This window comes from Nasonia vitripennis, chromosome 1 (genome assembly GCF_009193385.2).
Source record: "Nasonia vitripennis strain AsymCx chromosome 1, Nvit_psr_1.1, whole genome shotgun sequence".
Lineage (NCBI taxonomy): Eukaryota > Metazoa > Arthropoda > Insecta > Hymenoptera > Pteromalidae > Nasonia > Nasonia vitripennis.
The window spans coordinates 33,535,871-33,562,174 of record NC_045757.1 but is presented as its reverse complement, the minus strand read 5'-3'; the positions used below and the strand labels follow the sequence as shown (position 1 = coordinate 33,562,174).

Genomic DNA, 26,304 nt, shown 5'->3' with positions numbered 1-26,304 from the left:
GAAATCGTCCTCCCTCTCGCTCGGACTGTATACTGCTTACGGGTGCAGGGCACAGCTGAGCCGTCGAGATAAATATGCTGCCTTAACGCTTCCAAAGGCGCCGCGCTGCCGTGTGCGATAAGCCGTTCGTTAGAGGAGTCCTCCTGTCCCTTTTATTTCCCTATGCTGTGTCCGATGTGTGTGAGAGAGAGAGAGAGAGAGAGAGAGAGAAAAAAGCCGCTCGAATAATGGAGCACATACACGTACGCGCGCGTGTACGTATAGAGCCGATTTACGAGTCGGAAAGAACTGCGAGAGAGGTCGGATAGGACTGGGATTTAATGAGAAATCCTACGCCCGAGTCTGAGCGTTCAACGGCTTTTACTACTTAACTGGTTTGCATGCCGCTGCAGTAGTGAGTGGATTTTTGTAATCCGATGCCACACTGCTGCTGCCGCCTCATCGTTGTGAACAGTATAGAGGCCGGATTGCACACTCGCACTATATTAATTATTCCCGTTTTAGCCTGTTCTTTTTGGGAGCTTCCCTCTGTTATACCCTCGATCGCGACGTAAGATCGGCGATTTTTTTTCAAAGAGTAATTTGAAACAGGGGTAGTTTAATCGGTACCGTTGTGTTGGAAAATCGTTGGCGGAAACGGCCTTAGGGTACACAAGGCTCATATCTTCAATTTTACGAAGAAATCCCACAGTAATTCTGTGCCATCATAGCATGAGCGACCCAAGCAACAGGTTCAAGAATTAGGACAGTTTTGGCACAGGTGGCACACCTCTGTGTATACACACTAAGCACAGATAATGATAAGGGGAATGGGCAAGTGCCTGTGCGCCACCTATCTTCGGTTATAGAAACTAGAGGGAGCCAGACCAAAGCAACTCTGTATGCTGCTAATAATCGAAGGGAAATATCTCGTATTTGATTATTTCGTGTTTAACTGACGATAGCATTCGTTTTCAAAAATAACAAAAAAATTCCTTGCGTTGAAACGCTAAAAATATACACGTCAAGTTACATCACAGAAGCCCCGGTGAAGGTGACACGTGATTTAATAGAAAATATAGAGGGCCAGCTACAGAGAAGACTTTTCTCTCGCGAAAACCGCGCGTTGCGCACAAGGTGTGATCTCGAGAGCGGTGTGTGAAAAAGAGCGTTTCTGCATGTGTCAAAGACGCTACATCCGCGAGCTTCACACAAGAGCGTCTCCAGACTCGGCGCTGCGCAGCTCTGCCTTTGACGCGTGGACGATTGTTCTTCTCTTCCCTCTCTTCCCTCGCTATTGTGCGCGTCTCGTCCGGACGCGTCTGCTTGAAAATTATACGAGAGCCCGCGGGATATACTTTCTTTTGAGATGCTTTTTCGAAATTCTCGCCTTTTTTTCAAAACCATTATACACAAAGTTATCGTTGCTATCGCCCTACAGCTATTATTTCGCGAGCGCTCCGGAATTTGCATTTTGCGTCAAGAATATTTACGAGGAAATCGTGGAAAGCTGCGATATTTCAGCGAGCGCGACATTCATTACGCAGACACTGCAAACAATCGGTTACAGCTATCCGCGAATTAATCTTCATTTTTAATTGTATATCACGGAAACTTTTCAATTACACTCGCTGCGACGCCGAAATTACGATGGTAGAATCACCGGTAAAAGAATATTACGCGTGTATTATGCGTCGGATTTACCATTCGAATTATACTCTCGTTTCAAAGCAATTTGTTCGATAGCGCGATAAAAACACACGACGCTCCCCCCTCTTTAATGAGAATCTACAGCGCGCCGAGAGTAATGTGAACTCGATACGTGCGTCGAAAATTTATATGACGCAAATTGCACAGCTTTTCGCGGAATCAAGTCGCCTGTGCGTGAATTTCAAAAAATTCTCGCCCCGAGCATCTGTTTCGATATATCGAGGGCTGTACGCAGCAAAGCTCTCAATAACAATAATCCTGGAAACTGCCCAATAACCCGGGATCCCTCGAAATTCTCAATAAAGCGAGAGAGAGAGAGAGAGGGAGAGGGACATAATTGAAGGAGGTAGAAATTCAACGTAATAGGAACGAAGAAAGCCCCCATCGAAAAAATATCGAGAAATACACACGCAGAGATGAGGAGGAAGAAGAAGAAGCTTTCACAATCGCTTCTTCGTCTTCCCCCCGTACATAACAGTAGACGCAGAAAAGCATCATCATCATCCTTCCTCGTAATTTCTCCTTATCTCCTTCTCCCTCGAGCGTCAGCTCCCACGCGTATAACTCGCCCGGGCGCCGCTCAATTTCCCTCTCTCTCTCTCACTTTAACAGCGAGAGACGACCATACCTGCGCTTGTGCGTGACTGCCTCCTACGTTCCTTTTTTTCCTCCTCTGCGCAAAGCTCGTCCGATAAGAGCCGAGGCGTGCGCGCGCGAGCGCTGTATCTGGTGATTCAGAGGTGGAGGTATAACGAGGGCCGTTATGGAGGAGATAAAATCGAACCTTCCGGGATTAAAGTCCGGGGACACTTTTGAGGGCCGATACGTTGCCGCTGGTAGAGACGAGTAATATCGAAGAGGGAGCGCCGTCTATTTGCGCGCTTGACTTTTTTTACGGCTTTCGAATGAGTTGTCACTGGTTTGATAGTTACAAAGCACTTGGAAAATACTTAGCGATGCTTCCGATCTCCTGGAAGGATCTGTGTGGGCAGTTATAGTCTGAAGTTGCCATTTGTAACAATTTTATAGAAGAGCCGAGGGACGATGAAGTTGAATTACGTAGACGTTTTCGTTATAAGTGGGTCCAGAGACGTTTTCATTATATATAGAGGCGTAACTGTTTTACCGACCGTACGCTGGATTGCTGAATTTATTGGTAATCCAAGATGCTGTTATACAAAAATAGCCTATCACTACCTTATCGTAAATTTTCGGCGGGAAATTCGAAATTTCAATCGACTTTGGAAATCCCCATACGAGAGCAATAAAATACTCGTACATTTGGCCAACGTCCGCCATAATACCGGAGCAGTTTGTTTCAGCGAATCTCATTGAGTCCGGCGTGCGGCAAAAATTTATCGCCGAGCGCAGTCCAGCTTTAAAGTGTCCAGTCCGTTATTTAAGCTTTAAAAATTTCATTTGATTTCAGGCGAGCAAGATGAATGGGACGCGGTGTAGTACGAGAGGAGCAAAGCGGAAAAAGTTTCGCGAAATACATGTGCAAGGAATTCCTCTTGACAGATTCGACTATTCCACTCACGTTCCGTGTGTGTCTGCTGCACGCGACTGCGTCGAGTAAACACACGAGAGAAGACAAACATGGAGCAACGTCGCGCAGATATTGCTTCTTAATAACGCGTGGACCAGGCGAATACATCGAACGTGTATACGACTTTATTATTTCGCTGCGAAAACTTTGGGCGAACAGTCAAAATTGAAAAGCCAGTGGGGCGATATGATGATTCCGAGCAATCTTGCTCTCTCGTATAACCCCCCGACAACAATGAAGAAGTACGCCCTCGAGAAGTCGGGGAAAAATTGCTGCACAAGATACACCGGGCGCTCTTCACAACAACGCAGTATCTCTCTTCTCGATAGCACAACACTTGGCAGTACGTATACACGCGCGGCAGCGGTCGCCGACACAAAAGGAGCAAAACTGGAGCGAAGAAGAGAGACAAAAAGATGAAATAGCAGCAGCAGGCACGTAAAAATAAAAGTCTGCGCATCATTGGAGTCTAGCACATACAGGAGCGAATCTCAATTCCTTTCTGTTCGCCTACCCTCATCCCCCGTCCCCCGGGCGTATGTCGCCTGTTGCTAGAGATTCTGATAGCTTCCGCTATGTGCCGCAGTGCTCCATTCAGAATCCAGGCCCCGACCACGTCGCAGATACGAGAGGAAGATAAAACGAGGACTTTTAAACGCTTCCCAGCTGCTCCCTCGCACGTATGGGAGACACGACGACGTGTGCAAGCTCTTGGAGAATTAAGCTCCGGAACGCGCCAGGATTCCAGCCCTCTCTCTCTCTCTCTCTCTCTCTCTCTCTCTCTCTCTCTCTCTCTCTCTCTCTCTCGCCTTTATTACGCCGCGTCGAGTCGAATATTAATCCTCTTCTTCCTTTTTTTTTGCGTCCGAGAGAAAGGGAGAAAAAAGAGGAAGACCGCGCGGAGCTTTTATGCGTCGAAGGGTTTGATGGACCGGTGAAAAGTTTTTACGAGCAACGCGCGCGCTCGCGGGATATTATATTTGTTTTTACGGTTCGCGCGCGCCCGGCTGCTTTTATTCAGTGTGCGGCCGCGACGCTTTTAATAATTTTTGATGATGGAGGAGCCTGCGTTTAATTGAGGAAGCAGCGAGAGGGAGAAGGGGTAAGGGGTGGGGGGGTCTCTTACATAAATTTTTTGTCAACTCTCGACGCGGAGCTTTATGAGGGAGATATTTTTACGAGCACAGGTGCAAGACATACACTCCCGGCGGCGTTTTGGGAATTCATAACTTTCACTTTGGCCTATGTACGACACGGAATCTCGTTATAGAGGAGGACGATGATAAGAGTTCTCCAACTCCTGCTACGGGGGCAGGAATGTAAGCCGCTGTAAAAACAAAGGATCTCAAGCTCTGTATGTAGAGCTTCGAAATTAGGTCGAACTAATAAGGAGCTTGTTTTGGTGTTTGTTTACGTAATAACTCATCGATCGATGTGAAAAAAAGAAGAATTGAGCGAGTACCCGATTATGCTGTGATGTTGTAAGACAAACGAGTCTATTCGTAGTAAATTAAAGACACGCGGACGAAGTAAACACATGTCGGAAGCGCGGAGGGGAAAGAAAAGAGCTTGCGCGCGAAACAAACGACGTAAACGAAGAAGAGAATAAGTCACGGAGCGAGAACGAGACGATGGCCAAAGTTAGCGGATCGAGCCTCAGCTCAAGCCCGGCTAGACACCGGCGAGAGAGAAAGAGAGCTAACAATAGAGCGGTGGCGTGAGGAAGGACGGAAGAATCGAAGGAGAGGAGCGAGAGCAAGGCCAGAGTCTCGAAAAACGGGAGCAATGAAAGAATGGGGCGATGACGTCGAGAGAGCAGACACACACATATGCATCGCGCACGTTTCGCTTTTTCGATCGGTTACGGTCGGAATCGAAGCTGAAAGCTCAGAGCTTTTTTCCTCTCAACCGCGCGAAGTATAAAGTAACGCCGAGAAGAGTTTCTCTTCTCATGGCTGCGCTTCAATCGCCTAATTACGTCGGAGAAGAAACACGATTATCGTCTCGACTTCTTTTAGTGTATCCATACAGAGTTCAGCAATAGACTGAGTAATAACGAAACTAGCAAACTTTTATCGCGTACGCGATTGCTCCAGCAAGCTGGCCTATGCTCGCGAAAAAAAAACGCAATTTTAAAACATAGGGAACTCGGGCGCTAGCAGGGGATCTAGGTCTGTTCCAATTATCCACGGCGGCGACTTTTTCGATGAAATTATCTCGACGGCACGCGAAAACGGAGCGCAATTACAGCTTGGGGCATGCGCACGAGCGAAAAAAAAGAAGGCGCCAGCGACTGGCAAAATAATCGGCCTCGTAAAAAAATGAGTGGTAGTCGAGGCTAGTAATTGCACATCCTCTCGAAATAGTCATTAGCATTAATTGGTGCGCGAAACGCTATAGACTTTTCTTTCCCTATACTCGTCCCGAGCCGAAAGTTCAAAACGTACCTTTTTCAAGTCTTTACTGGCGTCTGCATCCTCGGCCTTCCTCTTCACCGCTATCTTCGGCGGCTGAGGCGGTACGGCTATGGTCGTCTCGCGCAGAGGCTTCAAATCGACCTGGAACAAAATCGATTCAGTTCAACGTACAGTCGCTATACTACCCCGCTATGGCAATGAAGACACACAAGAGAGAGAGAGAGAGAGAGAGAGAGAGAGGGAATATGAACGCAGGGAGTATTTAACGATAAGCGCGCTACATTTCAAACGAACGCTCTCGCTTCTTTTTAACGTCGATATGATATTGCGGAAGAGCGAAGGTATAAAGAGGACTATTGGATTTTCAATTACGGAAATTAACGGGGAGCGTTGTAGGCTTTTAGCGCGAGCTGTATATTTTTCGCGCGATGAGGAAAATTCAATTAGCCGTGCGGGGGGATAACGAGAAGCATCGACGGATTATTTTCGTAGTTTTCGAAGCAGACGCTCGAGAGCCTAGTTGGCAGTGTCTGCAAAGTCGGGCCGAAAACTACTTAAAATAGCCCGTTCGCTATGATGGAAGACAGTTTAAAGATCCAAGAGAGCGAGTTGTTCGTTCGCACATTTAAAATCACTTTGGCCGCGCAATTCGCGCACTCGAATTTAAATTTATGGAATCCCGATTCGACGTTATAAATTCAACTGGAGGAAGATTACGGCCTGCTGAGTTTGCCTATGGGCGAAAGAGAGCTTTCCCTTTTCATTTTTCCGCGCGCGCGCACAGCGGCGTTATAATAAAAAATAGAAAAGCGATTACCCCTCGAGAGAATTTCGGCTTCTCTCCGGAGACGACGACGACGGACCTGCCTTTGACGTTTAATTGGGAAGAAAGATTTCGCCTGCAGTAGTCTTGCGCATTTCCTTTGCCAATTAGCATCTGCCATTTGAATTTCCTTCGAGCAAAGTGTGTTAATTGTCTTGCAAGACTACTACAAACACCGCAATTACTCGGACGCGCTGTATTTGTGAATGCTTCATCAGAATAAGGACGTCACCATCAGCAGCGTTGTAAATCATGCAAATTCCTCCGTGTTTCTTCTTTCTGACTCGCTAATTTCAAATCTAATTACAGCAGCGCTTCGGCTATTACGTCTTTGATGCATTACGCATACTTGTGCGCCATGTCTCTGACGGATTACACATCGTTCTCTCGAAATTCCCCTACTGCCTCGCGCTAATGGTGCATTTGCGTTTGATAGATTTCATTTCCATAAGTGACACACACGCCTCGACCCTCGCATTATCGGTACAATGAAACGAGAGGCGATCCACGTTATACTGCGTTCGATTCGCGTCAGGCTATATTCCGCGAAATCAAATCTGACCCTAAAACTGTTGATGGTCCGCCTCGATCGTGAAATTATTATAGAAGCCATTTCCAATTTCGTGTTACCCGCGGCCCTATGACATCGCTGCAGGTCGACGACACCGATGTTACACGTCGAGTGCAGCGTTATCCCGTAAGGAGACACTGATATGTACTGAGAGAAAAGCTGGTGTATGTGTAACGAGCAAAGTGGGCGATCGAAAGCTCAAAAGTGACCGAATCGAGACTGCAGCACTTGCGAAGTTAAGGGAAGGCGTTTGGCCAGAAAAGGGTCGCCTTGACAACGCCCCCTCGTCTGCAATGCAGGCGCATAGTCCTTTCTGATCGTTTACATTGAGAGTAGCGACGACGACGACGTCGAACTCTATCTCTCTATTTCCCTACTCCTCCTCTTTGGAATTCTATATACCCTCCGATAGGGCAGAATCAGCGAATGCATTATTCGCTACCGAGGAGGTATTTTCCTACGCTCATACTCTATTACACGGCGTCCGACAGGATTCAAAGAAATCGTTTTGGTTTTCACTCCCTTTATAGATTGTTTTGTTCGGCAAATATTTTCGACTTCAGGTTCATACCTGAATCTTCGCTTCCTATAATCGAAGTACCATCTCGGCTGAGCCGATTGCACTTTGGTATAGACTTAAAAGTGCAACATCCGATTGTGACGACCACTGCACCTTCTGACCTGGACGTAAAGTTTCTCTCGAATGTATCGCATTCGCGGATTACATCGGCTTGGATATCGAGCTTTCGCGAAGCTCAAAACTTCCCCTCGTTTGGCTATGGGGAGGGGGTAATGGTCTGTAACTTTGATTCGCCGTCGTTGAGGCCGAGAGAAGTGCCACAGTTTAATTTTCATTTGCTAGGAGGATTACTACAAATTACCGAGTAGACACTCTTTTCTTTTATCCGCTCTATACTCGCTGCCATACAAGATTAATGCCGGAGGGCAGATTAATCGACGCTACTCTGCGCGAAAAGAGATCAGAGAGTGAAAAGCAAGTTCAAGTCGTTCGCATCGAAGAATAACGGCGACGGAGTAAGTAGAACAATGAAACATCCAGTGAGGCTCGCGCAATATAATTGCAGGCCAGCTCTAGTCGTTCCAAGAGTTTGAATTAACTATCCGTAAACGAAAACTAAATTATTTTCGAACTAAAGTCCAAACGCTACTGCTGTGAGCTGTATATACGCGGCGCTGCACAATAGTCATTGTAACTGAAAAACTTTTACCTCTCGCGCTGCTCTTCTCCTATCTCCCTCTCTCTCTCTCTCTCTCTCTCTCTCTCTCTCTCTCTCTCTCTCTCTCTCTTCCCTCTTCCCTCTTTGTCCTGCCTGTACAGTATGTATATATATGTAGTGCACTGCGGCGTTTTTTATCTCTCTTGTCTCGCTCGACGGGACCAAAAGGGACACGTGGTTGTGTGTTCATTCGCGGGTCATTAGTTTCGCTTTAATTTGACAAGGCCGCGTGAAACCACACACGCGAACACTTGGACACGCACGCGTCAAAGCAGCGTAGGGGATCGATGCGCTGCCGTTGTTGCATTGATGCTGCGTGCATGGAATATTTTTATTCGGCGAAAAAAGAAAACTGTTTGGGAACTTCCCTTCGATGTTGGTTATTTTTTGACTATACGAGCATAGACAGCGTAAATGGGTGATATGGGAGAAGTGTATCGCTACTGTTTAAATAGCTCGAACTTTGTGTGTCATAAAGCTCGCGATAGGAAATGAAATTCTGCTGCTAGTGCTGCTGGTGCAGGACGAAGTTATGCAACAAACGAGTACATCGAAAATCTATTTAGTGTGTGTAAGCGAATGAAATTTTGAATAGCCATCGCGTGTAATAAAATTATACATTTATCACCGTAGCTTTGATGCCTGCGATGTAAAGCCCATCAGCGGAAAATATAATAAAAAAGCTTTAAAAGTAAAACGCGTTTCTTCATCCCGGTGGCATCGAAAACATCCGTGTAATCAAAGGAGCCAAAGTAAATCGGGGAAAATCCATCCTTTGATTAAACAGCAGCCGAGCTAAGCTCATCGAAACACCGTCAAGCTTGAAAAAAGCTCTGTGATTTCCTCCTCGGTGTATACAGTAGCGCATCGACGTATTTCCCGGCTGGTTGGAAAAATCGAAGCAAATATTTAAAATCCGAGAGGCATCGGGGACGTAATGCTCGTTGTTTGTGTCGCCACGCGACGTCTTCTGCATTTTTCCGATCCTCGATGCTGTAGCAACTCTCTGTGTTTACGCCGATTTTACATTGTAATTTCGAGGGAGAAAAAAGGAAGATCAGTAGACGTGGAATAAAAGCTCGTTGCTTGTCGATGCGACCAGGCCGCGGAAACATTTTTCAATATCTCGTCGCCCTCGCGGATGAAAAAGAAATTTCCTCTCGAATTCCGCGGACTCGACGCTGCGTGTATTATTGTATTATATATGAATATGAAATCCTCTCGTTTTTCGGGGACGCGCGTTGTGGAATGTTTGAAGGCAGGTTTGTGTATAGTTATTTTTGAACTTATGTTAACTTATGTAAGTCACGTAATTCGCGGCATTATTATTTCAAAGCGCATCATTGTTTCGGTAAATTTGTATATAAATTTTGCACATCCACATCAGAGTGAATCTCTTAAAAGCCACACGCTGACGACAGGAGGAAACGTAACGAATACTAATGACTAAAAACCTCGTTAGTATGTACATAATCCATACGTACTTCTCCTGCGCTGCTCTGTGTGTGTACGGGCGAATTTAATTATTCTTTTATTTAACGCGCGGATATCTTTTCGCTCTCCGCGCGTCTCTCTTTCGGATTTACGCAACGCGAAAGCTTTAATTCTGTCCAAAATTAAGCAGCCGGAGTCGTTCGCTGCAGCCTCTGCCTTCGGCGGCATCTCTCGAGATAATTTTTCAACTCAGCTGCGGTTGGATGTAAAAAAATTTATAAGAAGCCAAGTTTTAAGAGCCCGCGATTTTCATAATAATCAAGCGGGTACACTTCCTTCCCAAGGGCACTACCCCGCGCAAAGGCGGGAATTGTAAAAGCAAATAGAGGTCCTGAAAATTAAACTAGGGTCTCTTTGGAATTTTTCAGCCGACCCTATACGCGTATACCCTCGTGTGCACACGACGTCGGGTCAGTGTACTTTGTGGAAACCCTTTTTTCTTTCTTTTTTTTTTAATAATGCATATAACAGCCCTCGCTATCTAATCCCGTAAAAAAGTTAGATATAACGTGTCGTTAAACGCTTTAGTGCGAGTAAACAAAAGGGCTCCGTAAAGTGAAGGTGCAGCGCACGGCACATTGCTTTTTACGGGGAATATGGGGAATCAGGAGAGAGATATATACGTATATACAAAGTATTTTAGTGTGATAAAGTAGAAACTTCCGTTTTTACCCGTATATAGTCCATTCATTAGACGCGAGAGCCTCATCGGAAACTTTACAGAAGCCGAAGATCGAAACGTAGTAGAGAACGGCAGCAGAGGATCTTCGAGACGCGAAACAAAAGCCGAAGCATAAGCGAAACTTTGCCTTGCAAATCCCCTTCATCTTTGCCTCCTCGAAAATAAATCAAATAACATCGCCCGCTCGGCGAGATTCAATCCGCGCAATTTTACCAAACTTCCTCGAAGTCCGAAACGGCCGCTAGAGAGAGAAGCTTATGCCTATACTGCAAAGGAGAAAAAACCGAAAGCCCTTCAAACGAACAAAAACCAAGAGCTCGCGCAAAAAAGCGAAAGGGCAGCGATTTGAAATCCTGCCAGACGGCCTAGAGAATGTTTTTTGTTTTATTTTTCAATTGCGATGTCGCGCACGAGCGATCCGAGGGAAAAAAAGAGGCTCGAAGGAAAAGCTCGTGCGGCGGAGCGAAAAAAAGCGCGGCCGGAAATCCGGCTGCCGGTGACACGCGATAGCAGACGACGAGAGAAGCCAAAAGGACGAAAGCTTGGCCCAATGCGCGGAGAGGGTATATATATGCGCGAGGATAAATAGGCGGAGTAGAGAGAGAGACTTATTATGCGGCGCTCGGACTGTTTGGCGGGTAATTCGGTTTGCGGGGGTGGAAGCTCTTAATTGGCCCGGATTTTCGAAAAGCGTCCAGATATCGGGATTTCCGGTCGACTGTGACTTTAACACTGTAATATCCACGTATGATAAGTGTTCTATTATACACGAAAAAAGAGAAGCAGCAATCCACTCTTTCACGCTCGATTTAAGACCGCAGACACTCGGCAACAAAGTCCACACACACACACACACACACATACATCTCTCTCTCCGTGGATGGCAGCACCGCGGCAAAGAGAAAAGGGGGAGGGGGTTGCAGACGCTTAAAGCGGCGTCACGAGCCCTCGGCGCTTGTTACCGCTCCGCAACGGCGATTTAATTAAAGCACATCGTGGCAAGGCCTCTTGCGAAATGCACCGAAGCAATATGGCTACCGCCGACAGTCTCTGTCTCTCTGGTAGCGTGATTTAATCGAGTGGTGGCGGTAAGGGGGGGGGGGGGTCTTGAGATTCGAGACGCACAGAGACACACAGAGATCATTGTGGAAGCGTGCTCGAGGATTGTTTACCGAGCTGATGAGCTGCGCTAATAATTACCCCTACTTGGCATACGCGCTTCTAGAGGTTTTCTTTGCTGTACAATTTTTTAGTCCATACTGGGCAACGTTCCATATTGCTAATACGCTCTTTCTCGAACGTAACGGCGCGTCGATAAAGATTTACGTCGCGGAAATGAAGAAAGTCCCGCTTCTATGTCCATAAAAACACCAATAGTACACTATACTCGAGATACGACGTGTATTAATATTCATGAGTGTATAACGCTCGCAAGGTCTGTCACACGTCCGATCACCGTAAATATCCGCAAGGGTCAACGCGAAATGCAAGCCTTTCTTTCTCTACGTATATAAAAAGCCGGTCGTTACCCGGACGCTCTCGTTATATTATGCTATTATAAATCGCTAGCCGGTGCGTGTATCAAGGAGATCGAGACGAGACAAGGACGTGAAAGTTTTGCCGGTTCGATCAGCAGTTTTTTTTTTCCATCACAGCTCTGCGGAAGATTACGGCTTACGCTCGTTATCGGAGCCCGCGATCTCGACTTTCAAACGTTTCCATTAAAAATAATAATCGCGCAAAGCCGTCGCGGGCTTTGTTGCTGTCACTGTTATTCGTTGCTGTACAGATTACGCGGCTGCACTGGCTTTTGTCAATATTTAATACACCGAGAGCTTTGCGCTCATATACCCGTACGTATTTGTTTGATCGAAATTTTATATACAATATAATAAAATCCAGCAGATGAACAAAAACCTGCAGTTTGTACCCACACACGGGGTCGTCGCTCTTCAAACGTATAAAAGCCGGGCATGATACGTCCTGAAAGTTTAATACCTTCTCGCGTCATAAGCCATAAAAGAAGAAGCCCTTCTCTCACTCTCCCTCAGGAGCATGTCGCGTAAGAGCCGTCGGCAGCTGTTAAGCTCAACACGACCCTTCCGCCGCCCCCGCGCGCGCAAACACACGCATTCATGGAAAATTAATTCGCGAAACTCGCTATAGACAGGGATCCTCTCGAGGAGCATTAATTAACGCTGTATAATATACTCTCTCGACTCGCAGATCCTATCGTTGCGCGATGTATGCGATAATGGCGTACGTAGCTACGCTGTGTCGTCGCGCGAGAAGGAAAAACTTGTTGCTCGTGTGCGAGGCGCCTTAGGAGATGCTAGAAACGATACGATATTGCTGTCTCTCATAATCGCGAAAAGTGTTAATAATGTTTAATACGCGGAAAGGTTCTGCTTGAAATTTGTCATGTTCGCAGGAGGAGGCGCATCTGCAGCCTCGAAGATTCACGTCTTCGATTTTTCTCTCAGCCTCGATCGACGCCGCAGAAATATGCGCGACGATCCATTATAATGTCCCGCGGAGGAGAAAAATGGAAATAGCGCTTGTTCGAGCTCGCGTATGAATAAACGACGAGCGAATATCGGAAGATTCGACAAACTTTTGATGAAGCCCGACGACGACGAAACTTTCGACAGCCCATTTAGCCACAAAAATCGACGACGACGTTATTAGAAAAAAACTTTCCGACTATCTCGCTAATGTGTCCCGTCCTGCACCTATGATAATCCTCGGAAATGATTTCGGGGGCAACTCTCTGGCCGATAAGCCGCAAACGCCCGAATCTCCGGAGATTATCGAGACGACGAAGAGAAGTAAAGAAGAAAGTCAAGCGATGAGCGACTACTACCGGAAATTCGAATCGAATGTGCCGCGCGTTCGATCCATCCGAGAGAGACGGCCAGAAAGAGGAAGAAGTTGCCGGCGGCTTAGCAAGTTTAATCCGCGAAAAATCGATTTCTTACGCTCGCTTCTCTCTCTCTCTCTCGAGTCGCGCGCGCGGATTTAAAACTCGATATACGCGAATTTCTCGGGCTGTTGGATCGACGCTTCGAATTAGGTTTTCAAAGCGGCCGATAAATAAGCGATCGGTGCTTCTCGGAAGAGGCCGGTATTTTTCTTTGACACACCGCGTCCGAAAACGCCCACTTAGCAAAATTAATAAAAAAAAAGGGAAGGAGAAGAAAAAAAGTAGAAGAGACGCAAAGTCTCCCCTGCGCAAACAGGACTAGACGACGACTATTTGCTCAAAGAGAGACGCCTCGATACACGAGAGAAATAAAAGAAGAACATTTTTTCGTTCGAATGAAAAGACAGTACGAGCTCTGGAAAAATAAAGGCCGCGCGACGTCGCGTGATGCCCGGTCATCTGGCGCCACCTTTTTTTTCACCTCGAGTCTCTCCTCTATATCGCCAGCGCGAGCTGTTTCAATTACAAAGCCGACGCCGCACCCATAGCGCGCGAAATTGTTTGCCCAGGATCGACTCTACTCAGCTCTCTCTCTTCTTTCTTTCGCCTTCGCTTTTTTTTCTCTTTCATTATACGACGACGTCCCGTTGGCATAGGCGCGCGTGTGCTTTCGGTCGAGGTTATAACAGTTATGATCCATAGCCTACGGCGCTTGACGACGAAAGATCTTGGGATGTGTATGCGGAGCAGTTTCTCTGTTATATTTTGGAAACGTTCCGATATTAATTATATCGGCTGTGTGGGAGAATTCGAAGCTGCGTATATATACAGCAGTAGGGGAGTTTAATTAATCTCGTTAAACTGACTAATGCTTATGCGAATGCGCTCGTCGATGTTTGCAGGATTTAGTCGGCGCTGCATATCGGCGGACTATATATAGTAGAGCGTAATCCAGAGAGCGATGTAAATTTGCATCGATTGGATCCACGAATTATATTATTCATCACGCGGTGTCGTGGGTGTATACGGCGTGTACAGTAACAAAATCGTATACACTGAACAAAGCTCGAAAAAGCTCGATTCCAGAGCTTACACACGCGCAGTGTACAACGACGACGTCGGGAAATCGATGAGGCGGAACAAACGAGGCGCTGCCGCCGGCCGGTTTATAATACACGTACGTACACACACGCAGTGAGAGAAAAGTCTCATTATATGGTTTATCATTCGCGGCGCTCGCGCTTTGAATATACTAACGATCGGGCGATTAACTTTAATAGAAGCGATGAATATATATAACACCCACGAGTTCTCTCTCTCTCTCTCTCTCTCTCTCTCTCTCTCTCTCTCTCTCTCTCTCTCTCTCTCTCTCCTTGGCTTATCAATCGCCTGGAAAATTATTTTCCAGAGAAAAATTGCTTCCCTCCCCCGTTATACGCTACAAAACCCCTTTCTTTCACATCACCGCTGGGATGATTCCACGGCTTATCGATCGCCCGCTTTCCCTTTAATCGGCGATAGCGCGAGCTCGTTAATTATCGCGAAGAAAAACAATCGTCTATATACACTCCTTTTTTTTTCTCTCGCCTCGAAGCGAACGTTAATAATTCCCAGTCGGAGGTCAGCGATGTTCGTTATATATCCGTCGGCGTTCGCTCGAGCCGTTTAATAAGGCAGAGCTATACACTACTCGAGGCACTCGTTAAGAAGCCGGGGGTGGCTGTATGCCCGATACTCTCTCTCGCGCGTCTTCTCTCATTAACTCGGTACTTGCTCTCTCCCGGCGGGGAGTATAACTCGTCGGCGGCTTCGCGTCTCGTTCCTGGAAATTCCAGCTGCGAACGCGCGCGGATCGAATCCTCCGGGCTTTGAAGAATTCATCGCGTGGTGGCTGGCATTCTGACGTGTATCGAGAGAGAAAGTGTGCGATGAGTTAAATATAAACTTCTCGAGGATAAAGAGAGCTTTAACCGCAGCATTTAGCGTTCTTACCCTCAGAAGTGTGAGCTTTTTCGGCAGCGAAAAAAATAACCCACTCCCAGAGAGCTTGCAGCGCATCCACAGGGGGATGTGAAGTCCGACCTACTTTCCAATAAGTCATCGCGCGTCTCCTCTTTTTTCATCTCCCTCGGCTGGAAACAATAAAATTCTCTCCGGCGAGCAGGGGCGTGCATATATGCGGGATAAGAAAAAAAGGAGCCGCTGCTGCAGTCGTAAAACACGTTTCGAGAGAGAGAGAGAGAGAGAGAGAGAGAGAGAGAGAGAGAGAGAGAGAGAGAGAAGACGCTGCAGTTGAGGAATAAAGGGTGACATGCTGCTGCTGCTGGATGAAGTACGAGGATAGATAATGTCGTAAATAGAAAGCGGAAGCAGCAGCATTGCGGCTTTGTCTTCTTCTTCTGCTTCTCTTAGCCTTTGTCGTGTACCGCAGCTCTCCCTGGTATTGTGCGTTCGACCCTTTTTTCGTCGGCGTGCGGAGGTGCACTGCGCTCGTAAAGACTTTTTATGGTATAATACTTGCTTCTTCTTCTTTTTATTTCCTTATAATTTCGGTGGAGTTCGAGTCACTGCAGCTGCTGAGGATATAGCGCAATAACACCTAGTTCAACGCGCGACTCGACGAGAGCTGAAATATTAACGTCGGATTACGAAATTCCAGGCGTTTGCTCTCGGTTAATATTAGCCGTTTTTTCCTTTAACAAAGTTGTCCTCCAGGCTATCTCGCTCGTGAAAAATTCCGCGTAGAAACGAGAAGGAGAACTCGCGCAACGAGTTGACTCAGCCGTTCGCCTCTCACCCTCGAGAGATTATTTCATTATATTTAAAAAAAATCTGTTAATGTCAAACCTATATACATGGAAGCTCTTTAGAAATCAATTGCAATCGGAACAAATCCGCGGAAGCGCACTCGCTGCACACATCTCGTAAAGGGAAATCGCGTTTTGCACACACAAGCTCCTCTTAATCCGGCGGGCGGCGGCGCTTGATTGAAACGCGAACTACGCGAAAAAGCTCTGTGTGCCCGATGCGATAAGAACAATGCGACGTTAAAAGCGTGATATGCTCGCCGCACTGCGCACTTCTCCCCGAGAGCGTCAAGTGCGCGTCTGCGATATTTGCTCTCGATTTTGAAAGCTACGTCCTCGACTGAATTTTTTTTGCTCAGTTTGTTTATCCACGGCTACGCGCACGCTCGGTACACTTTCGAGTACTCGCATGTGCTCTCTCGTTGTTTGGCCGAGTTCTCGAGCTTCGTGTGGGGATAAAGTTACAGACGAGCGTAGATTCTAAAATAATCGCGGTATTTTTAAATATAAAACACAGCCACTCGAGTGTACAAGTGTATAGAGAGCGACGATAAGGCTCACGAACAATCAAGCAGGAAGAGTACAATCGTTAAAAGAAATCTCGTACATAAAGCCGCAGTAGAGGCCTAGGGATAAACGCTGTTCACGGTCCGAGTGAGCCGCGTAATAAAGAGGATGTGAGCTGCGAGGGCTACGCGCGCGGAAGAAGGTTCCGGAATGCCTCATTTCCTAATGGGAGTTAGCTGTGCCTGTATTCCACGCACAAAGTTGCTATGGGCCGCGTATCAGCGATATAGCCTCAGCTGCCCGAGTAATTAGCGAAATTTCTCGGGCAAGTGTCGTCGGAGAGAAAAGAGCGGATTAGGGAACGTATATAGCCTCAGAGGGCAGCGTAGGCGTTGATTAAATATTTCCCTCTGATGAGGCGGGTTTCCTTGATTCACCGCGGACGATCACGAGAATTACCGGTATAAATCCCTTGCACGAGTCTCTCCGGACAAAGGATATCTACCCTTGGAAATATTAAGTACTTTATACTTGAATTGAAAGTCGCGGCGGGCTAGAAGTTCCTTAAAAGCGGCGTTCAATTTAAACTTCCTCTTTGCGGACATCAAAAAGTTCAGGAGATAGAGAGAGAGAGATTCTACTCGGAGAATCAAGCTCTAGGGTGGATGGAAAATGATTAAAAATGCAGGATTGTTGGTTAAGTCGATGTACTTATCGGAGTTGAAGCGGAGGCAAACTGCTCTCGCTGTTGTCGCTTTTGCGCGAGAGCAGAGTCACGTTTCCCTGATGCGTGTGTATAGGAGACCGATACGTGCCGAGTTTTGCAAACGATAACGACGTACGAAATGGCTGCGGGAAACTTGCGTTTTGCACGATTCTTAGACCGCGATAACACAATCTCGGGTTTTTTATTCTCGAGACTGAGAGAGAGATTTTTTTTCTCGTGTACATAGGCTCAAAGTTGAGCCGAAAGTAAATGCAAGACGATCGCCAGGTAAGGGATCACCTTGTCGTTAGCTGTTGGATTATTAAACAAGTCAACTTTAAATAAGTGCCAACCATCACATAAACAGTTATAGCATGAAAGGCTCTATTTAGCAGCAGACCAATATAAGAGACAGTTTTCGCATGGCTTTCATACCGCTATATGTACTCTGGGCTCGCAAAATTTAGATGAGTGGAACAGTAAAGCGCTCGGGCGCCACCTGGCGGTTGAGTATCGCTCGCTGACACCACTACGACTAATTCTAGGCGCTATCGTACAGTGAATCTTTATCCTCTCCGCAGAGTATTCGTTTCTATCGCGAGATTCAGAGAGCACTTTCTATCCCGTTCGAAAAATCGCTTCGTCCATAAAAAAGGCACCATCGTCCATACAGCGTAACCGACGAAAGAGTCAAATCCCGCAATAAAAAATTCCACTCTAAATCCGTCCATTCGTCATTTAGCTCATGCGCTGCTGCGGCAAACCGATACCTCTCCCGACATTGTTACCCCCAACTCATCCCCCTCCTGAGCGTATCTCCACCTTCCAAATCAAAAAGCATTACGGGATGAATTTACAAGCTCTATAGTATACAGTGGTAGTGTCTGAAAATAATTTTTACGATCTTTTTTTTTTTACTGCAGCCGTTCGTTACGACTCCTACTTCTGCGCGCGCTGCGCATCGAATGACGATAAATTATATCACCAGCGATATGCCCGGAAAATCGATTCCCAACTGTATGAGCGTCGCATGAATAAAGGCATGATTGTGCCGCCGGCGTAGTAGAGCCACAGCGATGTAAATACATGTATACATGTACACAGAGAGAGTGAGTGTCGTCGTCAAGTTTTTATATCGCGATTTGATCACGCTGCGCTGAATTGCAAATGAACTTTTCATGCGAGCTGCTACAGCTGCTTTTTCCTCGAACGATCATCATCTATACACCCCCGTGTTTGTTCCGCCGATGTGTAATTATTTTCCGCGAAGTATATAGTTACTCCAATGTGTTAATATACACAGAGCGACGGTGATGAATTTCGAGTAATTGAACGCGAATACATTTATTCGGTGTCATACGCAATTCGCACGCCCATATTAACATCTCGTTTCGCGCTTAAACACCTCGTTAACAGGCATAAAAAAAGGTACAGTACAAAAGCCACACTGCTGTTAATCTCGAGCGATTCGTAGTCGTTTATGGCTCATTATACGCGATGACTCACAGCCGAATGAAAGATATCTCCTCGTGTACGCACACGTGCGCTCTCGTAAAAGGGGGCGCGCAATTGAAATAAACCGGGGCTATTTTTCGGCGCGCGAGACTCCGCGGAATGCAATAGCGATTTGTCACTCGCGCGCCAAACGATCGCCGCTGGCCTGTTTTACGCGTTTGTACCGATGGGAGGATGGTTCGACTCGCTCTACAGCGAGATTTACGCTTCGCCGTAATTGCTCTGCGAGGCTGCAACGCATACGCACGGCGATGATGATTATATACGCAGGAAAACAAGAAAGCGCTATCCATCTCCCTCTGAATTTTTGATATTACACACACAGCATATACATGCATATAGCATTATTATTTCCGCTCGGTATTTATGCTCGGAAATTTAACGAACACGGCGTTTGCATACAGATGAATTTTCCAAAGAGCTATACTATCATTATGAGCGAATAACGTGCACTGAGAAAACTAGATATTAAAATTTACTACATATGCAGGAAAATTACTATATTATATAGTAACTACTATCTTAGATAGTAATTTCTATACTGAAATTAAATTTTTTTAAATTTAATTTTTTTGCTGGACAATTTTACGCGCTTATTCAAATGTGATTATTATTATTATTATTATTATTGATATTTAACGTTGTTAAGTGAAAGAAATAAACGAAAGAAAGACATTTTTCTGCGGCGACGGGAATCGAACCTGGACCTCTGGAATGGAGTCGAGCGCGCTGACCACTTTCCCGAACAGTACTGTTATGTACTAAATTTCAAATCTGATATATTAATCACATTTACTCATGAGTTAATATTAATAATAAATTGACCAAAATTAATAAATAATAGCAGCGAATGATATTTTATCACTTAATAATACCAGATAAACAAAAAAATATAGATTTTGGTCTCTGATTACTGCATAAATCAACTTTATAACCTCAAATTCTGGCAGACGGAGAAATTCTTAAAATAATTTTTACTGTATAATGTAGTAATTTCTAATAAACACGTAACAAATTTTAATATAAGTCTACTACTACTATGAATATAGTAAAAATCGTCATGCAGCGAGTATAACCTGCCGTTACTATCTAATATAGTAATTTTTCCTACATATGTAGTAAATTTTAATATATAGTTCTCTCAGTATGTATAAACGCGAATGTACAACCGCGCGGGTATGAAAACTGCGCGGCTGCGCTTTTAATCTTTAAATTCTCCCTCCCTAAAATCGCGAAAGCCTCGCGCGTATCGGGAATCAGGTCGGCGAGTCTGGAAAAGTGGCGGCTTCCATAAATATTAGCCGTAAAAACGCGGCGGGATATAGAGCTTGCAAAGCAGAGAAGAGAGAACGCGACCGGCATCGAATTCACGCTATACGCGCATAGGCGGCAACTAAAGCCACACTCTCGTCTCGCTTTATTTCCCTGTATAGGCAGTCGCATGCGCGAGAGGTGTATCTTCCGCCGCGCCGTTTTAGCGAAGTCGCGGGTATAACGGAGCGACGTGCGTTTCTCGTATAAATATCGCGTTGTGTGTTTCGAAGTGGATTTTTGGAGGTTAGCTCTGGCTTGAAATATCGACGCCGCATGTGTGATTTTGGGTATCGCGATTAATTTCGGGGAAATATCATGGATTGTTTTGCACAGTTCCGAGGATGGGAAAAATATTCGAGCTTTTATACTCGCGGAGCGTAAAATACGATTTCACAGCGGCATAGCATTATGTGTGTGTATATATGTATAAGAGCCGTATCCCACCGGACGCGTCGGAACTATTAAATATGGCTGCCGGCCCTCTCAATTAAACTCCCCTAATAGGACTAACTCTCCTCCTCTCGGACTAATGCTCGCACTTTATGTATACACCCATATCACGCGTATATTCTCTCCCTATATGTATATATATATATATATATATATATATATATACACGTGTACGATACACGTATACAGACGTGTTCTCGAACATGTATATGGTATACGCGCGCGGGTATATGCGAAAACGAAAACGCGGAAAAGGGGCTCAGGGCAATCTGCCACGAGAATCATACGCGCGCGTGCGCTTGCGGCATACGAATAGGCTCTATACACGAGAAAGAGAGAGAGAGAGAGAGAGAGAGAGAGAGAGAGAGAGAACTGCTGCTGCCGACGTTATATCTCTTCCGTTATATAATACTTGATGCATTGCGAGGGCTTATAAGCTCCTTTATTTATGTGCTTTATTTCATCAATTTTTTCCTCGCCTTCTGCTGTTCAGCTTGTGGGGTATTATAGGACTTTGTTCCGACGTGTATTTACAAACTTGACGTGTGCAGCTTTCGATTGAATTCCTATTGACGAATATAATCGAATGCTGTACACGGTCCGACGTTTGTATCTCGGAAAAAAACAGCGCACAGTTAAAAAACACTGCACCGACTTCGATACAAGCGATATTTTTCTATTCGACGAATAACAAACCGATGGCGATGTTTACAGCGGACGTTGCAAGCTCTACTTCCTCGAAAACAGATATAGCTGGGTTTCCGCTCATGTGCATACGTATACGAGATAAAGACGGCTGCGTGACTGAAGCGATTATGGACATAACGCTCTTATGCCGCGGATTACCGACTGAGTCTTCTCTCTCTTTCTCTCGCTCGCAAATTTAATATCCCGGCATTAGTTACGAGATAGAGAGAGAGAGAGAGAGAGAGAGAGAGAGAGGGAGAGAGAGAGAGAGAGAGTTTCCAGGATTATCCAGTCTACTGTCCGGCTGCCCTGACCCTTTTTATACCCCATATATACCGCACTCGCTGACTTTGATGTGGTCTCTGTTACCGAGAGATAGAATTATACGGCGTTTTATTCGTCGGTCACTATACATATATACCTGCACATCAGCGAAGTTATATGCTCGCGTGTATAAATTAGCGTAACAATGAGAGAACGACGCGATTCGTCGTTATTCTTCGGAATCGACGAGGGAAACGAATTTTTCGCGATCATTAAATTTTCACAATCAGCCGGAGAGGATTATTTTTCCGCTTTCCAGCTTTTTTCAATTTAATAGGGGGGAAAAGAAGCGAAGAGAGAGAGAGAGAGAGAGAGAGCCGCTTGACCTTTTATTCGTTATAGACGACGACGAGCGAAGGTTCTTAACCGGCAGAACAATGAGATTCCGAAGAGAGAGGGAAGAAAAAAGGAGAGAAAAATCGCGTGCAAACCCCAAGAGGAAGCGTTCACTTTGAGCGCTAGAATTGAACGCGCGTTTGTTCGGCATTTCTCTCTCTCTCAGTCTCTTGGACGGGAAGCGGGTGCAAATTACTGGTAATGAGAAGGCGACGCTAAATTAAGTGCGACGTTCGCTCGCATATACGGCCGACCACCGCGTGATTCGTTTAATGCGCTATACTCTCTACTGTCATGTAGAAATCCTATCATTACCAATTGTTCCTATATCCCTTTCTCTTTGCTCTCCTCGTTTAAACCGTCCGCGCGTTTTTTCTCTCTCCCTGCTGTGGCAGCATAATAATAACAACTTTGATTGAGCAGAATTCCACCTGCATTGGAAAAGCTCTGTGTAAACTCCGAGTTATAATAAAATCATTACCATTGTGTGTCTTCGCGCTCGGACGGACGTCGACAACAGCGCGAAATTGACCACAATCGATGTGTGTGTATGTTTTTTTTTCGAAAAAGCGCGCGAAAGCGATAAGTGCGAATTTGAATGGAAGCGATAACGAAACAAAGTGCACGAAAATACCTACAGGAGATATATAATAATAATAATAAGAACGACGACGGTGCGATGATGAACAAAGACGATAATCGATTTCGAGCGATGCGTTGGGTGAGATTATTACGGCGTGTACACGTGCACGTGTAAAGCTCGCCGGCGTGAAAATGAAATTTTTCATGCTCCGCTACGTCCTTGTACAAACAGGGCAAATCGCTTTACATACACGCACACATACTCAGCGCCGAAAATCTATTTTGCATCAGGAGTTTGAATAGCTGTCAAGCGCATAGGATTCTTTGTCGGGATTTCGGCGGTGGCCGCCTGAATATTTCACTTCGTCCCGGGCGAGTCGATTACGGCGTTGTTTGAATTCCCGTCATTATATGCAGAGCCATCATTCCGAAATTAATCCCTTTGTGTGACGCGACGCTCACTCTCTCGTGGTTCGGAAAAGTCAGGTTTCTCTTTCACTCGAGCGAACCTGATTCGCCTCTATTATCTGCGCTATGCATACAGCTCTGATAATCAATGTCAGATCGGATGCGATATTGGCTTTAGTATAAAATTTATTCTGTGAAACTTGATCTTTTTTCTGCTCTCGAAATAATCAAATAGATGTATTTGATTATTTCGAGTATTGTTCACAGACGTGAACTTGTCGCGGCAGCCTTGCCCCCTAAATTATTTTTAACTTGTATATTGTTGCAGCGCGGTTAATTCATTGTACTATATGGACGTTCGTCCTAGTTTATAAAATACACGCTGTATGTATGTATATGTATTGCACTTGTCCACTTGCCGAGAGTTTCAATTGAATCATTGGTTTCGCAATTACAACGTTCAATATGTACTGCTATATATAATGCGAGCTTGCAACCGCAATAGAGATCAATCCTTTAAAATATTTTACGTGAATTTATCGTGTCGATCCTGCGAAAAGCTTCAATTTATACAGTCATATGAATGATTTTGTAACTAGAATTTTTATTAAAATTATATAATTTCGGTTGATATACTTTTTTACAAATATTTACCGATAACATATTCTCGATGAGAGAACTTCGAATGAATGAAGTAAATTTAATATTTGTCTAGAGTAGAAGGCTTTCCTTCTGTGCTGCGGAACTAATTGTTTGGAGTTAGAAAACGATATTTTGAGGCTAGTTTCCCTTGATTACAGATTCATCAAATACTATCGAATACTCAGAGAGGCGCAGCGAGTTCCTAATGGAAATTAAATCCTTTCTTATGTGTCTTCTTTGCAGGTAGTTAGTAATTTGAAATGAATATTTTATTCGAACGAGGAATGCATAAAATCGTGATAGATTTTCGATAAAATTTTTCGAATAAACTTTTCCATTCAGCTGCGCACGAGTTTTTGATGAAAATTATTGCTTCTGCAGAAGCCGTATATCATATTTTTGATTATAAAAAAATCCCCCGCTTTTACTGCACGCGATCGTAAAGGGCACGGTTTATATCAAAGGGTTGGCGAAGGGTTTATTTCCACCCCCTTCTAATTTTCCAGCTCATGGTCATTTTTCACGAAAATTACCGTTCGTACTTCGGTCAGCTCGAGTGTGAAATTAAATTATAATAATAATAATATTTAAGTGCGTTCATTCCGGGATCGGTTTTGAAAATGATTCAATTATAAATACCCCTCTTAATACGTCGTCCAGAATTATTGATTTACAATGAAATGTTTGAAAAGTTGAGGTACGCGCAACTTCAGGGCTTCTCGATATTTTCCAAAGCATCCAAAGCTTGTATGTCTTTGAAATGAAGAATTTCAACTTCCACAGCCAAACCTTTATTATTCGCCTTCGCCCCGAAGTTTCATCTCTTGCCCCCGAAACTTTTCATCTTCTTTTTCGTCCGCCATAAAAGAGCCCCCGTGCTTTTACGGCCCGGCTCTGTTTTACGGATCGCTGCTATTGAAAATTCCATCTGTTATTATAATTGTGTTTACGAGATATGTAGAGACGAAAATTCACATTCGTTCTGGTAAAAAATCTCTTTTAAATATATACTCATGTAAAAGACACGTGAATTCACTTTCTCGCTATGCACACGCCCCTTTCGCGGATAAATAGGTCGCAAAATTTTACGCCTCACCGACGAGTCTGCGTTTTTCTCTTTACACCTACACTCCCTTTCTCTCGTTCTCGCGCACGAAACAGCCGGACTTTTCTAGTCTCTGCGCGCTTTTATTAATGTTCCCCGTTCGAATAAGGCTGAGCGGCGACGGCGTTACTTTTGCACCTGCGCTGAATGCGAATGTAGAGTTTGAGAGAGAGAGAGAGAGAGAGAGAGAGAGAGAGAGAGAGAGAAATAACGAAAAATGTTTAGCCGCGCGCCGGGCGGCAATGCTTCACTCGTTTCACCCCTTTTCTCTCTGCAGCCTTTCTTTTCCCTCTTCAAAATGAGTCTGTCACGTGCCTGTCTACGTCGTAAATCCCCCCTTCCTGCTCCTGTATTTTTTTCACACCTCTCGCGCGTTGCTCTCCCTGCAACATTCATGAGCGAGGACTTTTGCAGTAGTGAAAAAAGCTGCAGCGAGAACTTTTCGGCGGATCTTTTACACCCCGCGAAAGAAAAACACTGTGTTATCGCGGTAGCGGCACAGCCTTTTCCTTTGATCCGGAATTAAAGGCGCGGAAACTCCTTTTCGAGCTCTGGCTCCACAGGTTTGTAAGGCTGCAGGTGGGTTACTTTGTAAAATCAACGTCGCTCGAGACTCGTCGTCGTCGTCGTCGTCGTCGTTGCAAAGGCACCACTATGATGTGGCTTTTCAGCTCGAAATAATAATGTTAATTGGCCTAATATGCCGGAGCCTCTCGGCGTGTAATTTTCAGCTCGATGTAACGCGATAATGTCGCGCGTAAATACGCGCTCTGTCTCGAGTTTTCGCTGTTGGAATCTTCGCTTTTAACGAGGTAACCCATTTTTTGGAGGCCTCTGACATGCTTTTGAAAATCTCGTTATTAAAAAACGCGTGCGCGTCGTGATGCAAACTACTAGCGTTGGGATAATTAAATTTAAAAATAAGATAAGGTTGTAAAAGTCTGCGATTTTAGTAAGAAGTTATGATGCAGAAAAAAAAAAAAAAAGAAAATAAGATTTTCTGGTAACGTTTTCCATAGACGTCGGAGGAGCTATGTTTGTAATCAGATTCTTGTGGTCGGACTTATGAAAAATTTATCTGCACCAAGTACCCGCAACAAGCTCGTATTTTTTTGCGCGCAATCTAGTTAGCTGCTGCAGTTTTTATCATGAAATTAATGAGATACGTAATATCTCGCGGTCGACGCTATTTAAGGAGAAAGCCAATAATTTCGAAATCGGAATCTCCTCGCACTCGTTAACTTCCTCTTATCTACCTGCTCGACATAGCGAAATAGAGTTAAATACCCTTCAATGCCACAGCTATCACTTATTAATGAAACTGCCAGTGTTAATTAGCATCTCAGAGCTGAATGAATTTATTAAACATCGCGCGCGCGCACAGGTCATCACAGCTGCTGCGTGACGCTGCTGTAGGTAATACACCTCGTTAACTGGCGAGGCTCACCGCGCAATTTTCGCTTTTCAGCGTTGGCTCTACCGCAAAAGCGGATACGAGGCCGGTATTAGATCGACATAATCGCGCGGTAATGATT

The 26,304-nt window shown here is 45.2% G+C and overlaps 1 protein-coding gene across 10 annotated transcripts in view; it reads right to left on the bottom strand.

Moving 5' to 3' along the window:
• Positions 1 to 26,304, bottom strand: part of LOC100121957 (RNA pseudouridylate synthase domain-containing protein 2) — a 124,079-nt gene that overhangs the window by 34,498 nt on the left and 63,277 nt on the right. For all 10 annotated transcript variants that reach the window (XM_031920947.2, XM_016985983.3, XM_016985986.2 and 7 more), the window contains one exon: positions 5,686 to 5,796. In XM_031920947.2, coding sequence (XP_031776807.1) covers positions 5,686 to 5,796 — 111 coding nt within the window. The remainder of the gene's footprint in view (positions 1 to 5,685; positions 5,797 to 26,304) is intronic.